This window comes from Heterodontus francisci, chromosome 3 (genome assembly GCF_036365525.1).
Source record: "Heterodontus francisci isolate sHetFra1 chromosome 3, sHetFra1.hap1, whole genome shotgun sequence".
Lineage (NCBI taxonomy): Eukaryota > Metazoa > Chordata > Chondrichthyes > Heterodontiformes > Heterodontidae > Heterodontus > Heterodontus francisci.
In genome coordinates this window covers 97,183,796-97,205,772 of record NC_090373.1, presented here as the reverse complement: position 1 = coordinate 97,205,772, position 21,977 = coordinate 97,183,796, and the positions used below count along the sequence as shown (strand labels likewise).

Genomic DNA, 21,977 nt, shown 5'->3' with positions numbered 1-21,977 from the left:
ATGTCACAAATACTGTCAGTACTAATTCATTATGGGATGACAAGTGTTCGTGTGAATGAGAGCCCAGAAAGGAAATATTTATTTCAAAACAATAGATGCCAACTTGTTTTGTCCTGTCTCCATTGTCTCACGTCTTCCCTCAAGACTACGCTGGCTACCTTGTTTCACAATGTGGCCATGAAAGTGAGTCAAGAGACTTGAATCTTACACATCCTGTAGTTCCAGCAAATAATTAAACAACAGTTCCGATGAAGAGTCACCAACCTGAAACGTTAATTCTGTTTCTCGCTCCACAGATATTGCCAGATCTGCTGAGTATTTCCAGCATTTTCTGTTTAAATTAGGCAAGTGTCAGCTAAATTGTAACCTGACACATTAAACCCTAAAGCATCCTGGGAATACAAGAACACAAGAAGTAGGAGCAGGAGTAGGCCATTCAGCCCCTCAAGCCTGCCCCGCCATTCAATAAGATCATGGCTGATCTGTCCCAGGCCTCAACTCCTCTTTCAGACCTGCTCCGCATAACCCTCAACTCCCCAAGATTTCAACTTTTAACAATGAACAACTTTTAACCATTTTGTTATTTCTAGCTACTGTGCAAATCTTCAAGCAAGCCAGAAATAAAAAGAAACCAAAATCTTTAATCATGTGAGATTCAACTAAATCCTAATCCAATGAATATATGTATACACACTAAGTTCTTCAGACCAGATTGTTGTGACTTTCATTTTTGGCCTTTGGTGGCTTAGCTGGTCATCAAGTGATTTCAAGATAACTTTTTTTTTTACAGTCTGGAAACCTCAGAAGTAAGCATGACAGAATCATGGATAGTGTCACATGAGTAAGTGCATTTTTCAGCTCAAGCAAGGTAGGGAATAATTGGACTGGGAAGGGGAATAGGGATCAGGGAAGGGGGAGAAATGAGAAATGAGTGAGGAGGAGTGAAAGTGAAATGGGGTAAAAGGGCTGAAGGGGAGAGCAAAGGGAGTGATGAGGGATAAAATTTACATCACTAGGAAGGAGATCTCAGTGGGGGTGAGGAGGGAAAATATACTACATGTTCAGGACGTATCTCAGTTGGGGGAGAGACTTTTAAACTGACAGCCAGTTATATATTTCAATGAGAGGAGAGTACATAGTGAATCTAGGATTGCACCTTTATGATGTGAGCGGGTGAATTGCAAGTCCACTCCTACCAGATGAAAGATTGACATATTTGTAATTTGAAAGGTGTGGTTGTTGCCATGTTTAGGGAAAAAGTTGGGGGAGGAAGAGATGGAAGATGGGTGAGCATGATGGGGGAGTGTGCGAGAACTTAATCAGATGGAAATCTTCTATTCCCTAAGTGGATAAGATTCTTATCAGAAGATCTGCATTGGCAATAGATGTAACTTGAAATTTTCCAGGGACTAAAATCTCACCTTCAGCAAAATGACAAATTGAGGAGTGCATGTAGAGCCACCAAAAGGCTGGCAAAAACCTTACTTGAGCACCAACTTGAAAGATGCTAGGGCATATAGATACCTGCTTATATAGTTATTGCTTTTTAATGTATCTGTTTTGAACGTTCTGCCTTCATCCTTCTTCGCCTGTCAGTAGCCTTTTGACACAGTTAACTTACCATCCTCCTCCAACGCCTCTCCTCCATCGTTCAGTTGGGTGGGACTGCACTTATCTGGTTCCATTCTTATCTATCCACCTGCAATGACTTCTCTTCCTGCTTCTGTACCATTACCTCTGAAGTGCCCCAAAAACCTATCCTTTGCCCCTCCAACTTCTCTTCCTGCAATGACTTCTCTTCCTGCTTCTGTACCATTACCTCTGAAGTGCCCCAAAAACCTATCCTTTGCCCCTCCAATTTCTCAGCTACATGCTACCCCTTGGTGACATCATCTGAAAACACATCAGCTTCCACATGTGCATTGACAACACCCAGCATTACCTTACCACCACCTTTCTTGACACCTCCACTGTCTCTGATTTGTCACAGTGGTGTCCGACATTCAGTCCTGGATGAGTAGAAATTTCCTCTAACTGAATATTGTCTTTGGTCATCATCACACAATCCAATCCCTAGCCAATGACTCCATCCCTCTCCCTGGCAACTCTTGGAGGCTGCACCAGACTGTTTGCAACCTTGGTGTCCTAGCTTCCATCTCCGCAACATCACACCTTTTTGCCCTGGCTCAACTGCTGCTGAAACCCTCACCCCTGCCTTTTTTACCTGTACACTTGACTATTCTAATGGTCTCTTGGCCTATTCTGTCTTCCTACATAAACTTGAGATCATCCAAAACTTTGCTGCCTGTATCCCAACTCACACCAAGTCTCATTCACACATCTACCCCAGTGTTCACTGACCTATGTTGGCTCCAGGTCTGGCAACACCTCAATTTTAAAATTCTCTTTTTTCTTTTGAAATCCCTCCAGTGCCTCACCACTATCTCTGTCACCCCCTCCAGCCCCTACAACCCTCCCTATCTCTGTAACCTCCCCCAGTTCAACAACCTTTTGAGATTACTGCCCTCCTCCAATCTTGGCCTCTTGTGTCAGCTGTGGCTCAGTTGGTGGCCCTCCCAGCTCTGAATCTGAAGATTGTGAGTTCATAGTCCCACTCCAGGTTTTGAGCACAAAATCAAGGCTGACACCCCAGTGCGGTACTGAGGGAGTGCTGCACTATCGGAGGTGCAGTCTATTGGATGAGATGTGAAAAACAATACCCCATTTGCCCTCTCAGATGATTGTAAAAGTGCTTGTGGCACTATTTTGAAGAACAAAGATTTTATACCTGGAATCCTGGCCAATATTTATCCCTCCATCAATATCACAGAAACAGATTATCTGGTCATCACTGCTATTGTGGGAGTTTGCTGTGTGCAAAGTTGCTGTCCGGTTTCCGACATTATTACTGTGACTACTACATTTCACGAGTACTTCATTGGCTGTAAAACACTTCAGAACGACCTCTGCTTGTCAAAGGCGCTATATAAATACAAATCTTTTTAAAACAAAATCCCCAATTTTAACTGCTTCTAGATTGTTGGCCGAGCCTTGAACTGAAGCTATTTCCTTGTCTAATTTTCTTAAGGTATTCCTTAAAACCTACCATTTTATCCAAACATTTGGTCACTTGTCCTAATATCTCTGTGCGGTTCAGTGTCAACTTTTTTGCTCCCGACGGTCAAGCGCCTTGGAACGTTTCACTATGTTAACGACGCTGTAACAATACAGATTATTGTTGAAACAAGAGGAGTGTAAATAAAATAATTGTAATCATTTGTAACACCATTGGAAAGGGCTTATCTTGTTGAATTCTGGATTCTCAGTTTTGAGGTTATCTTCGCAATCTCGCTGCTGATATCCACTATTCCACCACTTTAAAACTCTTTGAATTATACACAACTACAAATTAGAAGTGAATGACGTTCTTTACTTTTTTTAAAAACATTGTATCCCTGTGATTTCATACATTGCAGTTTATTTTAATTGTCCGTTGCTGAACGATCTTAAAACGCGGATGTCTTTAAAGCGCCACAGTTTATACAAAATTGTTTAGCAATTCTTTTCTCTGTATTTGCAAACAAAACCACATGATGGCATCATTTGCATCTCAATTATATCCTTCGCGTCACTAAAGTGCTCCCAGGCCCCTGCGGCTCACGGCAATTATGCAAATAACTTGGGGTTGTTTGCCAACAGACAAGTTTTGCACAAACAGTTTTCAACAAATATAAAGCTCTGTTTTTAAATAAATTTTAAGTGTTGAAACCCATATCTGTGATTATTACCATGAACTATACCATCCTTAGGTTAATTAATAGTTTTAAATGCTCGTCTTGTCTTAGATGGAAATTCAACCCAAGATTATAGAAAATTCCGACCCTCAGTTTCAGCTTCTTGCTGCAATGACCAAAAATGGAACCAGCTGGAACCCTGGGCAACTCAAGGTGACTCCGGCCAGCAGCCTTTCCTCATCCCCGCCCCAACCCAACCTGGGCAAACTGCTCCCAACCTTCCACAACAAGCCCAGGTCCCGGGTCACTCTGCAGCCAGTAGCTCCAGCTGTCAATCAGGCCGCCCAGGGTCCGGGAAGGGGCGGGACACGGCTCGGCTCAGCCCCGCCCCGCCCATTCCCGGACTCCGGAGAGCGGACTGGACCGGGGTGTACGTGGGGCCGAGTTGAGCTGCCTCGTCCCCGAGTCGGGCAGAACAGCAACAGGTTTGCAATCTGGTTGCTTTCCTCCCCCGAATGGACGGCGCCGCTTGCGGATAAGGAGTAAGGGAAGGAGATCGAGAGGAGCCTGCAGCCATGGGTGAGGTCCCGGGCTGTCTGCTGCACATTGCGGGAAGGGAAGCGGGAGGAGAGCTGAGCTGCCCAGTTGGCTGTCTGTCTCTGGGTTGGCGGAGTGGGACTTTGCCTCTGGAACAAAGTTCGGAGCTGCCGGCTCTGAGGAAGGTGATCGCTGAGTTGCTTTCCCAGGTATGGAGCAGCAGCTCCTCCCCGCAGCTCAGCCTCTGAATTATTCAGAGCCTGAGCCTGTCCTCGCCGGTTTCCTGAGTAACTAATCCAGCTATATTGACATTGCCCAACTCTTTGCCATTCTTTCAACTCTGGGAGTTTTTTCTTTGTCTTCTCCGTGAGTTTTTGCGGTTGGGAGAAGTGGAGCTGAACCGGAGGTGGCGGCGATAACACTGGGCAAATCGTTTTAATTAAAGTTTGGGTGGTGGGGGTGGGATTCATTGGGGGAAGGGAATTTTTTTTTTCACCAACCAGGGAATGAAATGAATGGATTTCCGGTGGAATTAACTTCTGCTCTGAACCCAACTTTGACTTGACCTTCATTTATTATATTGTAGTAATGATGGAGTTTCCCTGTTAATGATCAACTTTGATAACGAGTGGTTGGAGACTACACCTAAAGTTGAGTAATCGTGGGAGAGAATAACCACATAGCTCCTTGTCCTGAATGAAATATTTATTCTAATGACTAATATATAGTCATGTGTGCAGTTTCAACTGTACAATGGATGAAAAGACCCAAACAAATGTATGATTTCAGGTGGCAATGTAGGGTGGCTTCCTTTTTAAACTATTTTACAAAGGAAATGTTCACTGTGGTTTTAGAAATTACCCCTTTTTTAAAAGTTGGATGGACATTGCTATGCTTTTGAAAGATACTGATTAAGGATAGAGGGAATGATGGTCCTTTTTTTTAGTTGTAATGTCACTAACTGATTGACAGCTGGTATTTCTGTGTTCCTCACATATAGAAAGATGCCTCTGAGTGTTCCAGGCTGCTGGGTAGGGAATAAAGACCAGACAGGCGTGGGGTAGGGAAAAGTTGAGGTTGGGTGTGTCAAAGCATTTTTTGGAAGAACAGTCTTGAGGCTTTTGAAGTCAAGAAAGGAAGAAAAAAGAGGAGGTATTAAAAGGCATAAGGACAGGGGTGATTGGTGCAGGAAAAACAATTCCTGATTACCAGTGTGGGAGCTAGTAATGCAGTATGTGCAAGAATGGAGGAGTATCATACCTCCAGGCTTGGGCAGCAGCAGCAGGGAGTTTGTTTCTGTGTAGGAACTTGGAACAGAATGACATTAAATGTTAACATATTGTTGGAGGGCCCAGACTATCATGAGCAATGACTTGCCGATCCAGTAATATAATTACTAGTTCTGATTCCATGATCTATAAATAGGTTTTGTTGTTGAATGATATTTGCTGATTCATGTTTGTTACTTTGTACTCTTCAATTGTTTTGTACTTAATTAGATTGATTTGCATCCCGTTCTGTTGAGTATCAGTATATGCTAAGGGAGAAATCTGATTCTGATACATTGTCAATGAGTTTGTTCTTGTTTTATCTTACTGCTTTAACTACACATAGCAGATAGGGTGATTGTTGTCTTTTTCTCTATACCATTAACTGGTATCTCATGCCAATGGTTACATTTTGGATGGGGATAAGTTAATGATGCAAAAGATTTTCCTTAAGAATTTACTAATTAGTTCTCTTTCCTCTCCCCATTTTCACTGGAAGATTGTATTTCTTGACAATGGTTTGAGTTTTACACGGATTTGATTGTGGACAAAAAAAAGTCGTTCTGATTGTGAATTGAGTGGGTGAATGCACCACACGGTGCAGTACGCAGCCACATATAAAAACATACAATTCTGAAGAAAGTTTTGTTCAAAAATGCAAATTCAGAACCCAAATGAAGCACGACTATCCCTGATTGCAGACTAGAAGTACATTAGATAACGTAGGTTTGATAATTCTGGAATTTGTAATCCGTATTTTCTCTGAATCTTCCTGTTGTAGTTCTCTGACTTGAACTTTCTGACATGGCTCAGTGTTTGCTGGGAGTCAGAAGGCTGTGATTTCAAGCTCCAATCCATCATACAGGCTGACACTTCAGCGTAATGTCAGATATGCTGTCTTGTGGATGAGTTGTTAATTCAAGGTCCTGTGTCTCCTTGGGTGAATGTAAAAGATCACATCACATTATTCGAAGGAGAGCATGGAACTCTCAGTGCCAACATTCATCGCTCAACGAGCGATGCATTTATCTCATTGTTGTTTGTGGGACCTTGCCATGCGCAAATTGGCTGCTTCTAACTTTTGCACCTAAATGATCAAATACAATTTTCAGGATGTTTAAATTTAAATTCCTGTGTTTTTGTTTGCGGCCCCAAAATTATTTATAAACTTCACTATTTACAAATCCTTCCAATTATTGTCATCTGTGTCTTAATCATAAATATTTAGTCCCATTATATTTGCCACTGCATGATTATTTTGGCAAAGATAGTAATTTAAAGATTCTACTTCGTAGTCCTTTTATGTTCACAAAGCAAAACCATGGTGAGTTCTGTTGACGTGAATCCTCTATAGTAGTTCTTCTATTTCTCAGTCAGTCGTTGGGCCAATATAATACAGCAAGATTACATTGCCATTGTTGTGATTTGATGGTGTAGATGTACTCGAGGCTCACTAAAGGTCTGATTGAAAAATATAAATTAACTTCTTGTTCCCACGCCGTTCCTTTCTTCATCCTCATAATTTAGCTTTCATTGTGCAATCAGAGTCTTATTTTCCTTTCCACTATCATGCAGCATTGTGGTCAGGAATAGTCCATACTTGCCTTTTTATCTCTTTGCCTGTCCCTCCTCCCCACCCAACCTGGTGTATCTTGATGGGTTGTTGTGATTATTCAGAATTGAAAGAACTTGTGGACTTGGTTAGCCACAGTTTAACCTCTATATATTGTGCAATCTGAAGCTGCTTTTGCTATGTCTGTTAGCCTGTGTGTATTAGCTGCTATTCTGCACCAGAACTTCCTTCCCCTTCTGGCTGCTTCTGGCCTTCTGTGCGTCTTTTCCATGTGTCTAACCGATACGCTTAACTCCATTTTCTTTCTGTTAAATACTCCTTAATGTCTTGGCCTACTTGACATATCAAGTAATCAATCCCTGCTGATCTCTCCAGTCACTCTCCACATCCCTCTTGCGTTCTGGAACAGCAACCCATCTTGCATCAACCTGTTTGTCGGGCAGATACTCTGCTTAGTCCAGTTACATATGAACATACGAATTAGGAGCAGGAGTTGGCCACTCGACCCTTCGAGCATGCTCCGCCATTCAGTAAGTTCATGGCTGAACTGATTACTCCACATTTCCACCTACCCCTGATAACCTTCCACCACCTTGCAAGAGGTAAATCTCAGTAGCTTCCTCTCGACTGCTTATTAGGGCTGAATGAGACAGCGTGCAGTCTCTATTTGCTCTTTGATCCTGAGCTGAGTTTTCAACCTCATGTTATCGATCGCCACTACGTCTGATGTTCACATTCGCAAGGTTTCTCATTTCACACCTGTTTTACCCTTTCATTGCTGAAACTCTTGTCCCTGCTTTTAATGCATCAAAATTCAACTTCTCAAGCACCCTCTTTGTTTATGTCCCAAGCTCCTCTACACTCTTAATTTATCCAGAACTTAGCTGCCAGCATCCGGTCCTGTCCAAAGTCTAGCTCATTCCTGCTTTCCCAGATGTTCACTGGCTCCCTGTATCTCAAATACACCAAATGAGGTTATAAATTCTCCCTAATATCTTATTGTCACACCCTTTCCCCCCCCCCCCCCCCCCCCCCCCGCCTTGCCCCTCCTCACCGTCATCCTCTGGTATCACTGCCACCCTATCCCCCATTGTCTGTTGACTTCCCCACTTCCTCACTGGGTAGAGATAGTCCTGATACAGTTGGCAGCCTGCTGACTTTTTTTAAGTAGTACTGAATTTGAAGCTTTCAAGCAAAGACCTGTACCTTGTGTTACACTAATGCTTGCTAAGTTATATAGCCCATCTGCCTGCAGCCATGGCAGTTTCAGCCAAAAAGACCAGTGAGAAAAAAACTTGAATTTATAAATAGCGCTTTTTCACATGCTCAGGTTGTCTCGAAGCGTCTTACAGCCAATGAAGTATGTTTGAAAAGTACTCATTGTTGTAATGTATGAAACACGACAGCCATTTTGTGCACAGCAAGGATCCGCAAACAGAGTTGTGATAATGTTCAGATAAACTGTTTTTTGATGTTGATTGAGGGATAGATATTGGCCAGGGCACCAGAGATAGCTCCCTTGCTGTTCTTAGAAATAGTGCCATGAGTTCTTTTATATCCACCTGGAAGGACGGATAGGGCCTCGGTGTAATGTCATATCAGCTATAAGGCACCCCTGACAGTGCCTGTACAGTCCATTTGACATTTCTGGTCCTGCAGTTATGGCAGAAAAGCTCAGGGAACGCTGATTTTGGTATGCTTATATTTCTGACTTGTTGATTTGTCTTGCTTTTGAGTTTCATACAGCCAGAGTTTGGAGAAGGCAGTGCTTTGTGCTGTTGCTTTATTGGTGAATAAGTCCCAAAACAAGATTGGTTTGTATCCATGTCTTTGCAAATATATACAAATTAATGGAAGCCTCAAGAAGTTAGATACAATATTTGATATATAAGTTTCTTGTTCAGAGATTCATTACTTAAAATAGGGGAGGGCACTTGGTATTTCATGCAGCAACTTCCACTGTTGTATTGGATCTGGCTTCTAAGTTTCTTTCAATTTTTAGATGGGCTTTTTTTCTGTTCTGCATTGAAGTTTTCACATATCTGCAAAATGCTTTCTCATATTTATATTCTATCTATGTAAATATTTTGGTTTGAAAAATATCAAATCATCCAGTAGTTTGAATGAAATCATTTTAATGAAAGAACACAAAACATAAAATATAAGTGACTTTGGAACTTGGTTGGAACTTGCAAGCTGTGCATTGTAAAGTTCAGCCATTTCACAAAATAGCCTGATTGCGGTTTGTTTCTTGCTGTACCACATGGAAAAGTTCCATCAGGGCATCTGGCTCAGTTGTGGGCACTTTCTTAAAATAGCACATAATTGGACATGATAACCATGTTGTATGTTGGTTCCTTTGCCTCCATCTGTGCTGGATCCACCCACTGTGCAGCTGGGAGGAGCAGTGGGGGTTGGGGGTGGTGGTGATGGGGGTTGGTGCAGGATCTCCTGCACTTTACTCCAAACTAGTAGCATTCCTTACAAAATCAATTCTCGTGTCAGTCATCAATCAATCAGGATTTTCTTATCAACATCAGCAATTAATTCAAACTTCTTTTTAGTTAGTAGTCACAACAGAGATCTCCAATGATCAGAGGTTTGCTGCTTCATGGTTGTCTTTTGGGTTCCTCGACTGCATCAATTGTAACTGCTTCCTCTGCTGTTGGGATGAATTTATAGCGCAGAAAGCAGGTGGTGATGAATTCTGCTTTTAGACATGGGTATATTGTGGGAGTCCTAGAGTTGTCAATTATTGAGCTAACTTTTCTGCCTTGTGATTTAGTGCCTTGGTCAAAGAGACACAGATACTCCTCGAAAAGATTCCTGGTCATCCACACCTTTCTTCTGTTTCTCCAGACTGTAGACAGAGTGACAAAACCACGAAAAAGTGGAGGATTTTGGAATTCCCAATTACCAGCTGCTCAGCCTTTTTCCCACCACAGTATCTTTTAATTGAAAGTGCACATTTCATTTGGGTGCAGCTTTCTGAAAAGTCTAGTTTTAGCCACATTTTAGGCGTGCTGAGGTTTATCATGAATTCAGGAATTTTATCGCGCAACCAGTTGGCGATTCTTGCTGTGGGAATGTTGCTTATCTCTCCATATGTAGATTTGGACCTGATTGGTTGCTTTTGAAATGGTTGATCCATGATGCAGAAACAGTCAATCCTGAATTCTTTGCCAAATTAATTTGCCTTCACTGGCAAGGTAAGTTTGGATAGTCAGAAAGGTTACTCTGGCCGAAATGAACCAGGTTAAGTTTGATTTAAGCATTAGGCCAGGACCCATTTGGTGTAGAATCACCAGTAATTTGAATTAAGAGCTTAGAGAGACAACACATTTTCAAGAAACCGTGCCAACCTTGGCATAAAGGTAGTACTACTAAAACATATTATCTAATTGGTGAGAGATATCAGAGTTCTGAGATGCAGAGGGATCTGGGTGTCCTAGTGCATGAATTGCAAAAGATTAGTATGCAGGTACAGCAATTAATTAGGAAAGCTAATGGAATGTTATAATTTATTGTGAAGGGAATTGATTATAAAAGTAGAGAGGTTATGCTTCAGTTATACAGGGCATTGGTGAGACCACATCTGGAGTACTGTGTACAGTATTGGTCTCCTTATTTAAGGAGAGATGTAAATGTGTTGGAAGCAATTCAGAGAAGATTTACTAGACTAATACCTGGAATGGGCGGGTTGTCTTATGAGGAAAGGTTGGACAGGCTAGGCTTGTATCCACTGGAGTTTACAAGAGTAAGAGTCTTTGAATATTTCTAAGGTAGGGGTAGCTAGATTCTTGATAAGCAAGGGGATGAAAGATTATTTGGGGTAGGCGGGGATGTGAAGTCAAGGTTACAATCAGATCAGCCATGATCTTGTTGAATGACTGACCAGGCTTGAAGGGCCGATTGACCTATCCCGACGCCTAATTTGTATGTTCGTATATGCTGGAGACTGTTGAATGAGGCTCAAACCCACGACTTTTTGACTGACTACTATCACGGACCCAAGGCTGATATACGATGATTACACTGTATTTTGTCTCAAAAGCCCAGCAGTAAAAAGCTAACATCAAATTATTCTTTCTTGATGATTACAGTGTGCTATTACTGATGCAAAAGCAAGGAAGTTTGGACACAAGGGAAATTTATATATTGCTTAAGGTTAAGAGTTTATTATTTTTGAAGTGTGGAACGTTGATAATAAACAAAAGCCTCTAGTACAGGGTGGCATTGAGATTGTAGTGTTCTCAAATGTTATATATGCATAGATAATATACCTAAAATAATGTGCAACACAGCAAGAGAAACCAATGTTATTTTTATATTGACTTTGGAAAGGTGGAATGCAGTGAGCCGGCCTGGAGGAAGTACACTCGAATAATTAAAGGCTTGTAGGACCCACACTTCGTCTGCTACTTGTGAAAAAGATATTAGCTCTTAGTTGGGGGGCATAGGGCAGACATTGACTGTGCATTGAGGACGAAAGCATGTTTGAAGCATTTTGAGTGGTTTGTGTTTTTTTTCTTGATTTCTTATCTTTGCTTTAGAGGAGTGGAGGAAATGATATTCCCAGGAAGCTGTGTTCTGCTGGAATTTTGCCTCTGAAAAAGCCAGCACAGTGTCTTATGACATGTTTTGCCCATGAGTATATAGGGAGGGTGGGAACAAACTTGGGGAAATAAACTAGATTGAATGAAATACATGTGATCACATGATACATGGAATGTAAGATAAATCTAAAATGAGTTTCATTTTTCTTGATTGCTAAATGCTAACATAAACAGAATTTGGTCTGTTATGTTTATGTTGTGGAGTACAAAGAAAATAGCATCTAAATTGTTCTCAGCCAAATAAGTGGGATGCTATCTTTACTTTCCTTAACTGTAATGAACCATGTGCTGGGGTAAGAATGTTGTATGGCAATCAGTCCAGTGTTTTGTCTTTTCATCATTTTCGGTTCCTCCCTTAACAATTTTTCTGTTATTTAAACTTCAGCTTTATCTGAAGAAGCATGCCCTAGGATAACAAAAAGAAAAAAGACTACAGACACTGGAATTCTGAAACAAACTGCAAATCCTGGAAATGCACAGCAGAATGCACAGACACAAAGATGGGATACTGTTTCTGAAGCTTGAACTGAGGCAGCGTAGCAGTCCAAAGACTAAAATTAGAGCGAGAATGGGATGGAGAATTGAGTGGAATGCCAGAGGTAGCTAAGGGTCACATTTGTGGATGTAAAGGGGTGTTTAGCAAATGTATTTTGTTTCTCCACTGTGCAAGAGACTGCACTGTAAGCAGAGGATACAGTATACTCGTTTGGAGGGGATATACATCAATTGTTTCACACAGAATTGTGAGGATTGCCTGGTAATGTTTATTCTAATGACTTCATTTTTAACAGTTTGAAGATACTAACTTTCTGTACTCTAAGAAATCCCATTTTGTCTACTTGGGTTTCAAATGCTATCCTCATCCAGTTGCCACAAATTTAGAGATAGATCTGAGGAATCCTTGATGCATTAACAGGTTATATTTATACAGTGACTTTAATATAGAAAGTCATCCCAAACTGCCTCACAGAGACATTATCAAAAAGGAAGCTGAACCAAACAAGGGAAGATTAAAAGAGAGGAGCAAAAGTTTGGTAAAAGATCTGAGGGAGGAATTTGGGGAAGGAATTCTGTAGCATGTCTTGTAGTTATTTTGCATATTCACTGGTTTGTCCTGTTTAAATTTTGTGGGCTTGGATGTTTAGCAAGAGCTGTTATGAATGCTTCTGTCTCATTGATGGATGCATCTTAAATCAGAATACAAAGATCTGTTATTGGCTGCAGCTTGAGGTGTATGAAAATTTAAGGGAAAGATTAACTTTGAAGAGCCTACGAAGCTCTATAGCACATACCTTTGTGGTCCATCAAGAGAAAAAGAAAGCTTGGGCATTGTCGTGGATGTACTCAAAGCTGCAATGTTATGTGCCCCAGTGTGCACATGTGGTGCCTTTTTGGGAGTTCATAAAATCGCAGAAGTTTGAAGTAACAGGTGATTTGGCGTATTGATTTCTGCTTTCCATTGTAGCAGCTAACAGCGTCTTATCTGGATCCAGTGTCCTGGCCTCACCAGCCCTCCCTCACAATCTGCTCTGAGGAAAACAAAAATAGTACTTTCTGACGTTCCTACATTAAAATTGTTTCATAAATGCAAGATGTTCTTTGTTCTGAGCTTGTCTTTCACAGTCTTGAACTTGTGCCCTCTTTGCTTATCTGAAAATATTTTACTTTATTTCACTATATATCTTTTTATACCTCCAAGCTGTTGAGTCTTTGTTTAGCTACTTCCTAACAATTTATCTTTCCAATACTCACTCTCTTGTACATCACCTGGATGTTCCCATTAATTATGGCCATTTCATCCAGCAGTGTAACTGTGATCTGACTAGGGCACTTTGCAACTTCAGCATAACTTCTGGGAGGTTTAAACTCAATTGATTTCAAAGTATTTCATGCATCCTTGAGTCCCCTTGCACCTCTCTTTCCTTGGCAAGTTTTATCTTGCCTAGGAAATGTACATGCCTCCTGTTCTTTCTTGAATTTCTTGTTGCAAATGAGCATAGTATTTTTCTCTGTCCCATTGAAATTATCCTTCACTATAACTGTTTGTTTCTGCGGGAGAAACTCCAAATGTGGCAGTAAATGCTTTAGGTTTCAGTTTGATTGACAATTGTTTTGAGAAAGATGATAAATATATAAATGAGTTGGTTGTTTTCCAGTTATAGTCCACATCCGATTCAGCTCTGACAGTCAATTGTTTTATTTATAGTTTAATTTATAGATTACTTCAGGGTAAAGTAACCTCACAATTGTGGTGACCATTGAAAGTGAATTTTAGCGCTTGTTTGATGTAATCGGAAGAAGAGACTTGTGGGTATAAAAACACAGCACGGAACTGTAGAAAAATATTTATGATGTGTAATTTTGATATTTTCAACCACTGTAAGGGATAACGTTTTCAGTGTAAAATGAAATACTTATTAAATTATTGTAATAAGGATTATACAGTATCAAAGATGGTAACACAGAATGTGGTTAGACACTGGCCTTTCGCATGTTAGAGCTGGGTGCAAATTCAACTCAAACCAATGGAATGAAAGTCTTAGTCTGCTTGCATTCAGGTTCCTATGCAAACTAAGTTGGGGCAGTCTCAATCCTGTTCCCAGTGGACATAGGACTAGTTCTGAGCAGAAGAGTAAGTTTGGCCACAAGATAAATGGTGTGGGGAAATTTAAGAAAAACTGTCACATTGGTACATAAAAGATTATATGGCAGGCAAGAGATAGAATCATAGGAAGTTTAAGGCACAGAAAAAGGCCATTTTGGCCCATAGTGTCTGTGCCCGCTGAAAAACAATCCACCTATTCAAATTGCAGATTGTGGCACTTGAGCTGTATAACCAGAGTCCTTTTGAAAGAGTTGAGGGTCTCTGTCTCAACTATCCTTTCAGGCAGTGTGTTCCAGACCCCCACCACCCTCTGGGTGAAAAAGTTTTTCCTCCTCTCCTCTCTAATATTTTTACCAATCACTTTAAATCTATGCCCCCTCGTCACTGACCTCTCTGCTAAGGTGAATAGACACTTCACCTGCCTCAGTTCAACTGCTGCAGAAACCTTGATCTGTGCCTTTGTTACCTTTAGACTCTCCTGACCAGTGTCCACCATAAACTTGAGCTCATCTTAAAGTCTGCTGCCTGTATCCTAACTTGCTGCAAGTCCTGTTCACCCATGCCCTTATGATTGGCATACATTGGCTCCCGGTCTGGCGACACCTCAGTTTTAACATTTTCATCTCTGTTTTCTAATCCCTCATTGGGCTTACCCTCACTAACTAACCACCTCCAGCCCTAGAACCCTATGAGATCTCTGTACTTCTCCCCTTTTGGCCTCTTGCGCATCCTCGATTTTCATCACTCCACCATTAGTGGCCACAATGTCTTCAGCTGTCTAGGCCCTAAACTGAAATTCCCTCCCTAAATCTCTCTACCTTTACTACTTTTAAGATGCTTCTTAAAACCTACTTCTTTGACCAAACTTTTGGCCACCTGTCCCAATTTCACTGCTGTGCAGTGCATTGGAATGTCTTACTACATTAGTTGCTAAATAAGTGCAGGTTGTTGTACACATGAGCTACTTACGCAATGCAAATTAGATCCTTTGGCTGCGGCCCAGATGCATTAACAAACGGAATTATGTCTTGCATACCATATCAGTTGGAGACAATGGGATTTATTAGTGCATTTCAGAGATAGGTTGCATAGAATATTAGAGTGGATTTCACTTGATTGAGCTCGGCAGGAGTTGTAGTGGGCCAGTAAACTTGTTGGCATGACCCTTGCCTAAAGGGATAGGGGCTGGTAGTTTTGACTGACAATGGAATAAGTTAATCTTGGGAGAGGTAAGCCAAGTCTTTGGTTTCCTTCCTGGTTGGCAAAGAAGCCAAAAGCTTGAACTAGGGTTTTTGAAATAGCGAGGGAGAAAGTGCTCTCTCCCCTACGCCTCCTAAAGTCAGTTAGTGAATATTGAAATGTAAAGTGAAGCTTGACCTTTACTCATGAATAAGCTTGTACAATCTTTTTGATAGCATTAGGAACTAGATTGAATTTTAGTGATAACTGTATACTATTCGTCTTTCATATAAAATGATCTGTTTATAGTTGACCCTGTCTTACAAGTGCTTACTATTCCTTCTGAAAGAGGGGAGTTATCCATGGGGATTGTGTGTAAGATAGCCATATCAAGAGTCTGTCACTCTAGAATTGGCCTTGATAGCCACTCCAGGCGCTGCTCCACAAACCACTGATCACCTCCAGGCGCTTACCCATTGTCTCTCGAGACAGGGAGGCCAAAGAGAAGAGAGAGCCATATCCAGTACATGCAGGAAGGATCTTGTTACGTGCCCCCTCCCCCCCCCCCCCCCCCCCCACCCCGGTCACTAGGTATTGAACAGTGAAGGCAAATTGATGGTCGCAGCCGTGGACTGTGCTTACAGGAGCATCCACTGAACCTAAGGTGCTATTTTGTACAGACCTGAGACTTGTAACACTAGAATTGTTTTATTTTAAAATGTTTGTCCTGCAACTTTTGTCTGGAAAAGAATCATTGCACAATATCTGTCTAAATAGAACCTGCATGTTTACCTGGTGATTCATCCCTGTAGCATTGCAATGCATTTCATTATTGCAGCAAAATAGTCTCTTAAATTGTCATTTTAAACAAAAATGCCCAAAAGGTGATATGACTCCAGTCAATTTTCTTGCTTTTTTTCAGCCATGTTCCCTTTCAGCATTAACTCATTTGCCATGTTGTAGTTCCACGATGTTGTTAACCCTCGGGTGTCCACTTTTAAATATGTGTTGTTTCAAAAGAAGGCAAAGGTAGCCTGAAAAATTAGTTCATAATGTATTCGGGACAGTTTCTTAGAGCAGTACGTTCTAGAGCAGGGTTGTCCCAACTTGTGCCCATGGGCCAGGATCCGGTCTGCCCACGACTGTAAACTGTTCCTGGAGCTGTTCCTCATCCTCACCTTGACTGGAGATGAGAAACTTCCCTTTGTCTTCTTACAGAGTGACCTTTTTAAAAACATCGCTGTCAGTTTCACAGCCGACAGCTGCTGACATCGGGAACAGCGGATTCCCAACAGACTCGGGGGTTCCCGGCGGGTTCTGACTTTTTTTTTTCAAAAGTCCACTGGAAAACCCCGAGTCTGTTGGGAATCCGCTGTTCCCTATGTCGGCATCTGTCACCTGTGAAACTGACAGCGATTTTTTAAATACAGCTGACCGACTGTCTGTTATGCGTTTCACTATGCAACAGAGAGAGGTGGGGGGCGGGGGGGGGGGGAGGGGGAGAGAGAGAGGTGGGGATAGGGAGCAAGAAATGGGAACTGAGAGCGATTGTGGGGGGGGGGTGCAGAGAGACGGAGGGGACAGAGGAGAGAGGAACAGAAAGAGGGGGTTCAGAGAGGGAGAGCAAAAGGGGGAGAGAAGGGGCAATGAGAAAGGGGGGGCTGACAGACAGGCAGAATGGGGGAACAGGGAACACAGCGGGGAACGCTGGAGACATGGGGGTGGAGGGGGGGAAGTGATAGAGAGGGGGGTGAGATGGAGACCAAGAGATAGACAGAGAGGGGGAGAGAGACAGACAGCGAGGGGAGGGTGGTGGGGGTGGGTAGAGAGAGTCAAGAGTCATTTACTTATGGCACAGAAGGAGGCCATTTCTGTCCATCGAGCCCATGCTGGCTCTCCACAGAGCTCTGCACTCAGTCCCACTCCCTGGCTCGATCTCCGTAGCCCTGCAAGTCTATTTCTCTCAGGTGGCCATCCAACTTCCTCTTGCAGTCATTGATCGTCTCCGCTTCCACCACCCTTGTGGGCAGCGGGTTCCAGGTCATTACCACCCACTGTGTAAAAAGTGCTTCCTCATATTCCCCCTGCATCTTTTGCCCCAAACTTTCAATCTGTGTCGCCTAGTCCTAGAGGGAGGGGGGAGGGAAGAGAGAACGAGACACACACACACACACACACACACACACACACACACCGCGCAGGGAGAGGTGGGTGGGGGGAGAGAGATCAAGGTCTCTCCTGAAAGATGGACATCTATCCAGAATACTCTGCATCGCTGCATCAGGTGTGCGGGCAGAGACTGACTATTTAAGCAAGCAAAAACAATGCCAGGTATGTCACTAAATCAGTTTTCAGTACAGTGACAAGAAAGTAAATCAATAAATTAGTCTTTTCATCTAAAGCTTCTTCACAAAAATGCACATTTGTTGTTGTTTTTATTCGTAAGATAAATTTTTAGTGCTTTTATCCTTCAGAATTTGCTCACTGGCCCCCGAGCCGAGCAAAAATCGTAATGCGGCCCTCCGCCCGAAAAGGTTGAACAACCCTGTTCTACAGCCAACTAGGGAACAGGCTATTCAAGACCTGGTAATGTGCAATGAGACAGGATTAATCAATAACCTCATGGTAAAGGAGACATGAAGTGACAGAAATCATAACATGATAGAATTTCACATTCAGTTTGAAAAGCAGAAGTGTGGGTCTACGACTAGTATTTTAAACCTAAATAAAGGTTTAAACAAGGGTTTGAAGGCAGAGCTAGCTAAAGTGAACTGGGAATAGATTAAAAGGTAGGACAGTAGAGATGCAGTGACAGACTTTTAAGGAGATATTTAATAACTAAGCAAAGCCTTATCCCAGTGAGAAAGTAAGATTCTTTGAGAAGGATGCATATCCGTGGCTAAATATGGAAGTTGAGGATAGTATCAATTTGAAAGAAATACTGTACAAATCTGCAGAGATTAGTGGTAGGTCAGAAGATGGACAGATTTTAAGAACCAGTAAAGAATGATGAAAAAAATAATTGAGGGAGAAAGTAGAGTATGAGAGAAAACTAGCTAGTCATATAAAAACAGATAGGAGTTTCTACAAGTATTTAAATAGGAAAAGAGTAACTAAAACTAGAGTTGGTCCTTTGGAGAGTGAGTCCAGGGAATTGATAATGGAAAACAAGGAAATGGCAGAGGTGTTGAATAGGTATTTTGTGTCTGTTTTCACTTTAGAAGACTTAGAAAACCTGCCATAGGTACTTGAAAATCAAGAGGTGAAAGGGAAGGAGGAACTTAAAACCATCACTAGAAAAAAGGTGCTGGGAAAACTATTCAACCTAAATATTGACAAGGACCCAGGACCAGATGGTCTGCATCCTAGGGTCTTAAAAGAAATGGCTGCAGAGATAGTAGAGGCTTTGTTTATAATCTTCCAAAATTCCTTAGATTCTGGAAGGGTCCCAGCGGATTGGAAAGTAGCAAATGCAACACCTTAATTCAAGAAAAGAGGGAGACAGAAAGCAGGCGACTATAGGCCAGTTAGCCTAACATCTGTCATAGGGAAATTACGAGAATCCATTATTAAGGAGGTTATAGCAGGCTTCTTAGAAAATCATAATGGAATCAGACAAAGTCAACATGGTTTTGTGAAAGGGAAATCATGTTTAATTTATTGGAGTTTTTCAAGGAAGTAACAAGCAAGGTGGATAAAGGGGAACCTGTAGATGTAGTATATTTAGATTTCTAAAAGGCATTTGATCACATGCCACATCAAAGGTTACTACACAAGGTAAGAGCACACAGTGTAGGAGGTAACATATTAGCATAGATAAAGGACTGGTTAGCTAACAGGAAGTAGAGAGAAGGGATAAATGGGTCCTTTTTGAATTGGCAAGCTGTAACTAGTAGAGTGCCATAGGGATCAGTGCTGGGGCCTCAACTATTTACAATCTATATCGATGACTTGGATGAAGGGACCAAATATATGGTTACTAAATTTGCTGATGACCCCAAGATAGGAAGGAAAGTAAGTTGTTAAGAGGAGATAAAGAGTCTGCAAAAGGATATAGATAGGTTAAGTGAGTGGGCAAAAAATTGGCAGGTGGAGTATAATGTGGGAAAATGTGAGCTTGTCCACTTTGGCAAGAATAGAAAAGCAGTATACTATTTAAATGGAGAGAGATTGCAGAACTCAGCAGTGCAGAGGGATCTGGGTTAAAGGCCGGCTCGGGTCTGCAAATGAAACCCGACCTGGGTCCGACAGAACCATATCTGAACCCGACGCGGCCCGAATCCTTTAATTTTTTTTTCCCGCGCCTGACCCGACCCGACCATCAGTTATTGTTTTTCACTTTGCTTATCTGCACAAGCTTAAAAAAACTGGAACAAAACCACCTTTCAAGTCCATAAAGAACATTAACATTGGAGCCACTTACTGGAGGTGGTGATAGAGCGTACCCGACCCGAGCCCGAATACCGGACCCGGAAGTGTGACCCCCCCCCCCCCAACCTGAACCCGACACGTCGTTGGGTCCCATCAAGTTCATGTCGGGTAGCCATGCTCTAATCTGGGTGTCCTGGTACATTAATCACTAAAGGTTAGTATGCAGGTACAACAAGTGATTAAGAAGGCAAATGGAATGTTGGCATTTGTTGCAAGGGGAATAGAGTATAAATGTAGGGGGGTTTTACTGCAACTGTACAAGACCTTGGTGACCACATCTGGAGTACAGTTTTGGTCTCATTCAAAAAAGGATATAATTGTGTTGGAAGCAGTTCAGAGAAGGTTTATTCATTAAATATATTCAGGAAAGAGATATAGTTCTTAGGGCTAATGGGATCAAGGGATACGGGGAGAAGCAGGAACAGGTTACTGAGTTTGGATGATCAGCCATGATCGTAGTGAATGGCGGAACAGACTCGAAGGGCTGAATGGCCTACTCCTGCTCCTATTTTTCTATGTTTCTCCTTGTAACAGAGAAGGCTGAGGGGAGATCTGATTGAAATGTACAAAATTTTGAGGGGCCTGGATAGAATGGATGGGAGGGCCTTTTTACCTTTGCAGAGAGGTCAGTGACTAGGGGGCATAAATTTAAAGTGATTGTTAGAAAGATTAGAGGGGAGATGAGGAAAAATGTTTTCATGTGGAGGTTGTCTGGAACTCTCTGCCTGGAAGGGTAGTTGAGGCAGAAACCCTCAACTCATTCGAAAGGAGTCTGGATATGCACCTCAAGTGCCTGTAATCTGCAGGGCTATGGACCAACTGCTGGAAGGTGGGATTAGACTGGGTGGATCGTTTTTCAGCCGGTACAGACACGATGGGCCAAGTGGCCTCTTTTTGTGCCTTAAAATTTCTATGATTCCATCGTATTGAAACATAAAAGATCCTGAGGGAACTTGGTAGAGTGGATACTGGGAGGTTGTTTCCTCTTGTAGGGGAGACTCGGACTATGGGACACAGTTTAAGAATTGCTTTTAAGAAGGAAATGAGAATTTTTTTTTCTCAAAGCGTTATTAGTCTGTGGAATTCTCTTCCCCAGAAAGCAGTGGAGGCTGGGTCATTGAATTTATTCAAGGCTGAGTTAGATTTTTGATAGACAAGGGAGTTGAGGGTTATGGGGGGCAGACAGGAAAGTGAAGTTGATCAGATCAGCCATGATCTTATCAAATTGCCTACTCCTGCTCCTAAGTCCTATGTTCCTATGAAAAGAAAGGACTTTTATTTCATTCAGTATCTTTCATGCCTTTAGATGCTTCAAAGTGCTTTATAGTCAATAAAGTAGTTTAGAAGTGTGGTCACTGTAATAATGTATGGAAACCTTTGAAAGCTTTGATTAGGCCCCAACTGGAGTGTTCTCTCCAGTTCTGGTAAGCCACACTTTAGGACAGATGTGAGGAGCCTTGAGAGGATAAGAACATAAGAACAAGGAGCAGGAGTAGGCAATTCAGCCCCTCGAGCCTGTTCCGCCATTCAATACGATCATTTGCTGATATCATCTTGGCCTCAACTTCACTTTCCTGCCCGTTCTCCATAACCCTTCAACCCATTTCTAATTAAAAATCTATCTATCTCCTCAAATTTACCCAATGTCACTGCATCCACCGCACTCTGGGGTAGTGAATTACACAGATTCACGACCCTTTGAGAGAAGTAATTTCTCCTCATCTCTGTTTTAAATCTGCTACCCCTTATCCTAAAACTGTGACCTCTTCTAGATTGCCCCACAAGAGGAAACATCCTCTCTGTCTACTTTATCAATCCCCTTAATCATCTTATATACCTCAATTAGAGCTCCTCAAAGGATATTCACCAGAATGATTCTAGGGATGGGGGATTTTAGTTAACAAGGTTAGGTTGGAAAAACAGAGGTTATTCTCCTCGAACAAATGAGATTGAGGTGAGATTTAATAGCACTATACAAGCTATGACCGGTTTAGATAAGTTACGGAAGGAAATAGTGTTTCTATTACCTAATGG

General features: G+C 42.0%; 1 protein-coding gene across 3 annotated transcripts in view; it reads left to right on the top strand.

Moving 5' to 3' along the window:
• The first annotated feature begins 4,113 nt into the window (after nt 1–4,113).
• opn5 (opsin 5) overlaps nt 4,114–21,977 on the top strand; it is a 473,827-nt gene continuing 455,963 nt past the window's right edge. For 2 of the 3 annotated variants that reach the window (XM_068024828.1, XM_068024818.1), the window contains exon 1: nt 4,114–4,313. In XM_068024828.1, coding sequence (XP_067880929.1) covers nt 4,310–4,313 — 4 coding nt within the window. In that variant the 5' untranslated portion in view covers nt 4,114–4,309. The remainder of the gene's footprint in view (nt 4,314–21,977) is intronic. The other variant, XM_068024848.1, reaches the window with a different exon arrangement.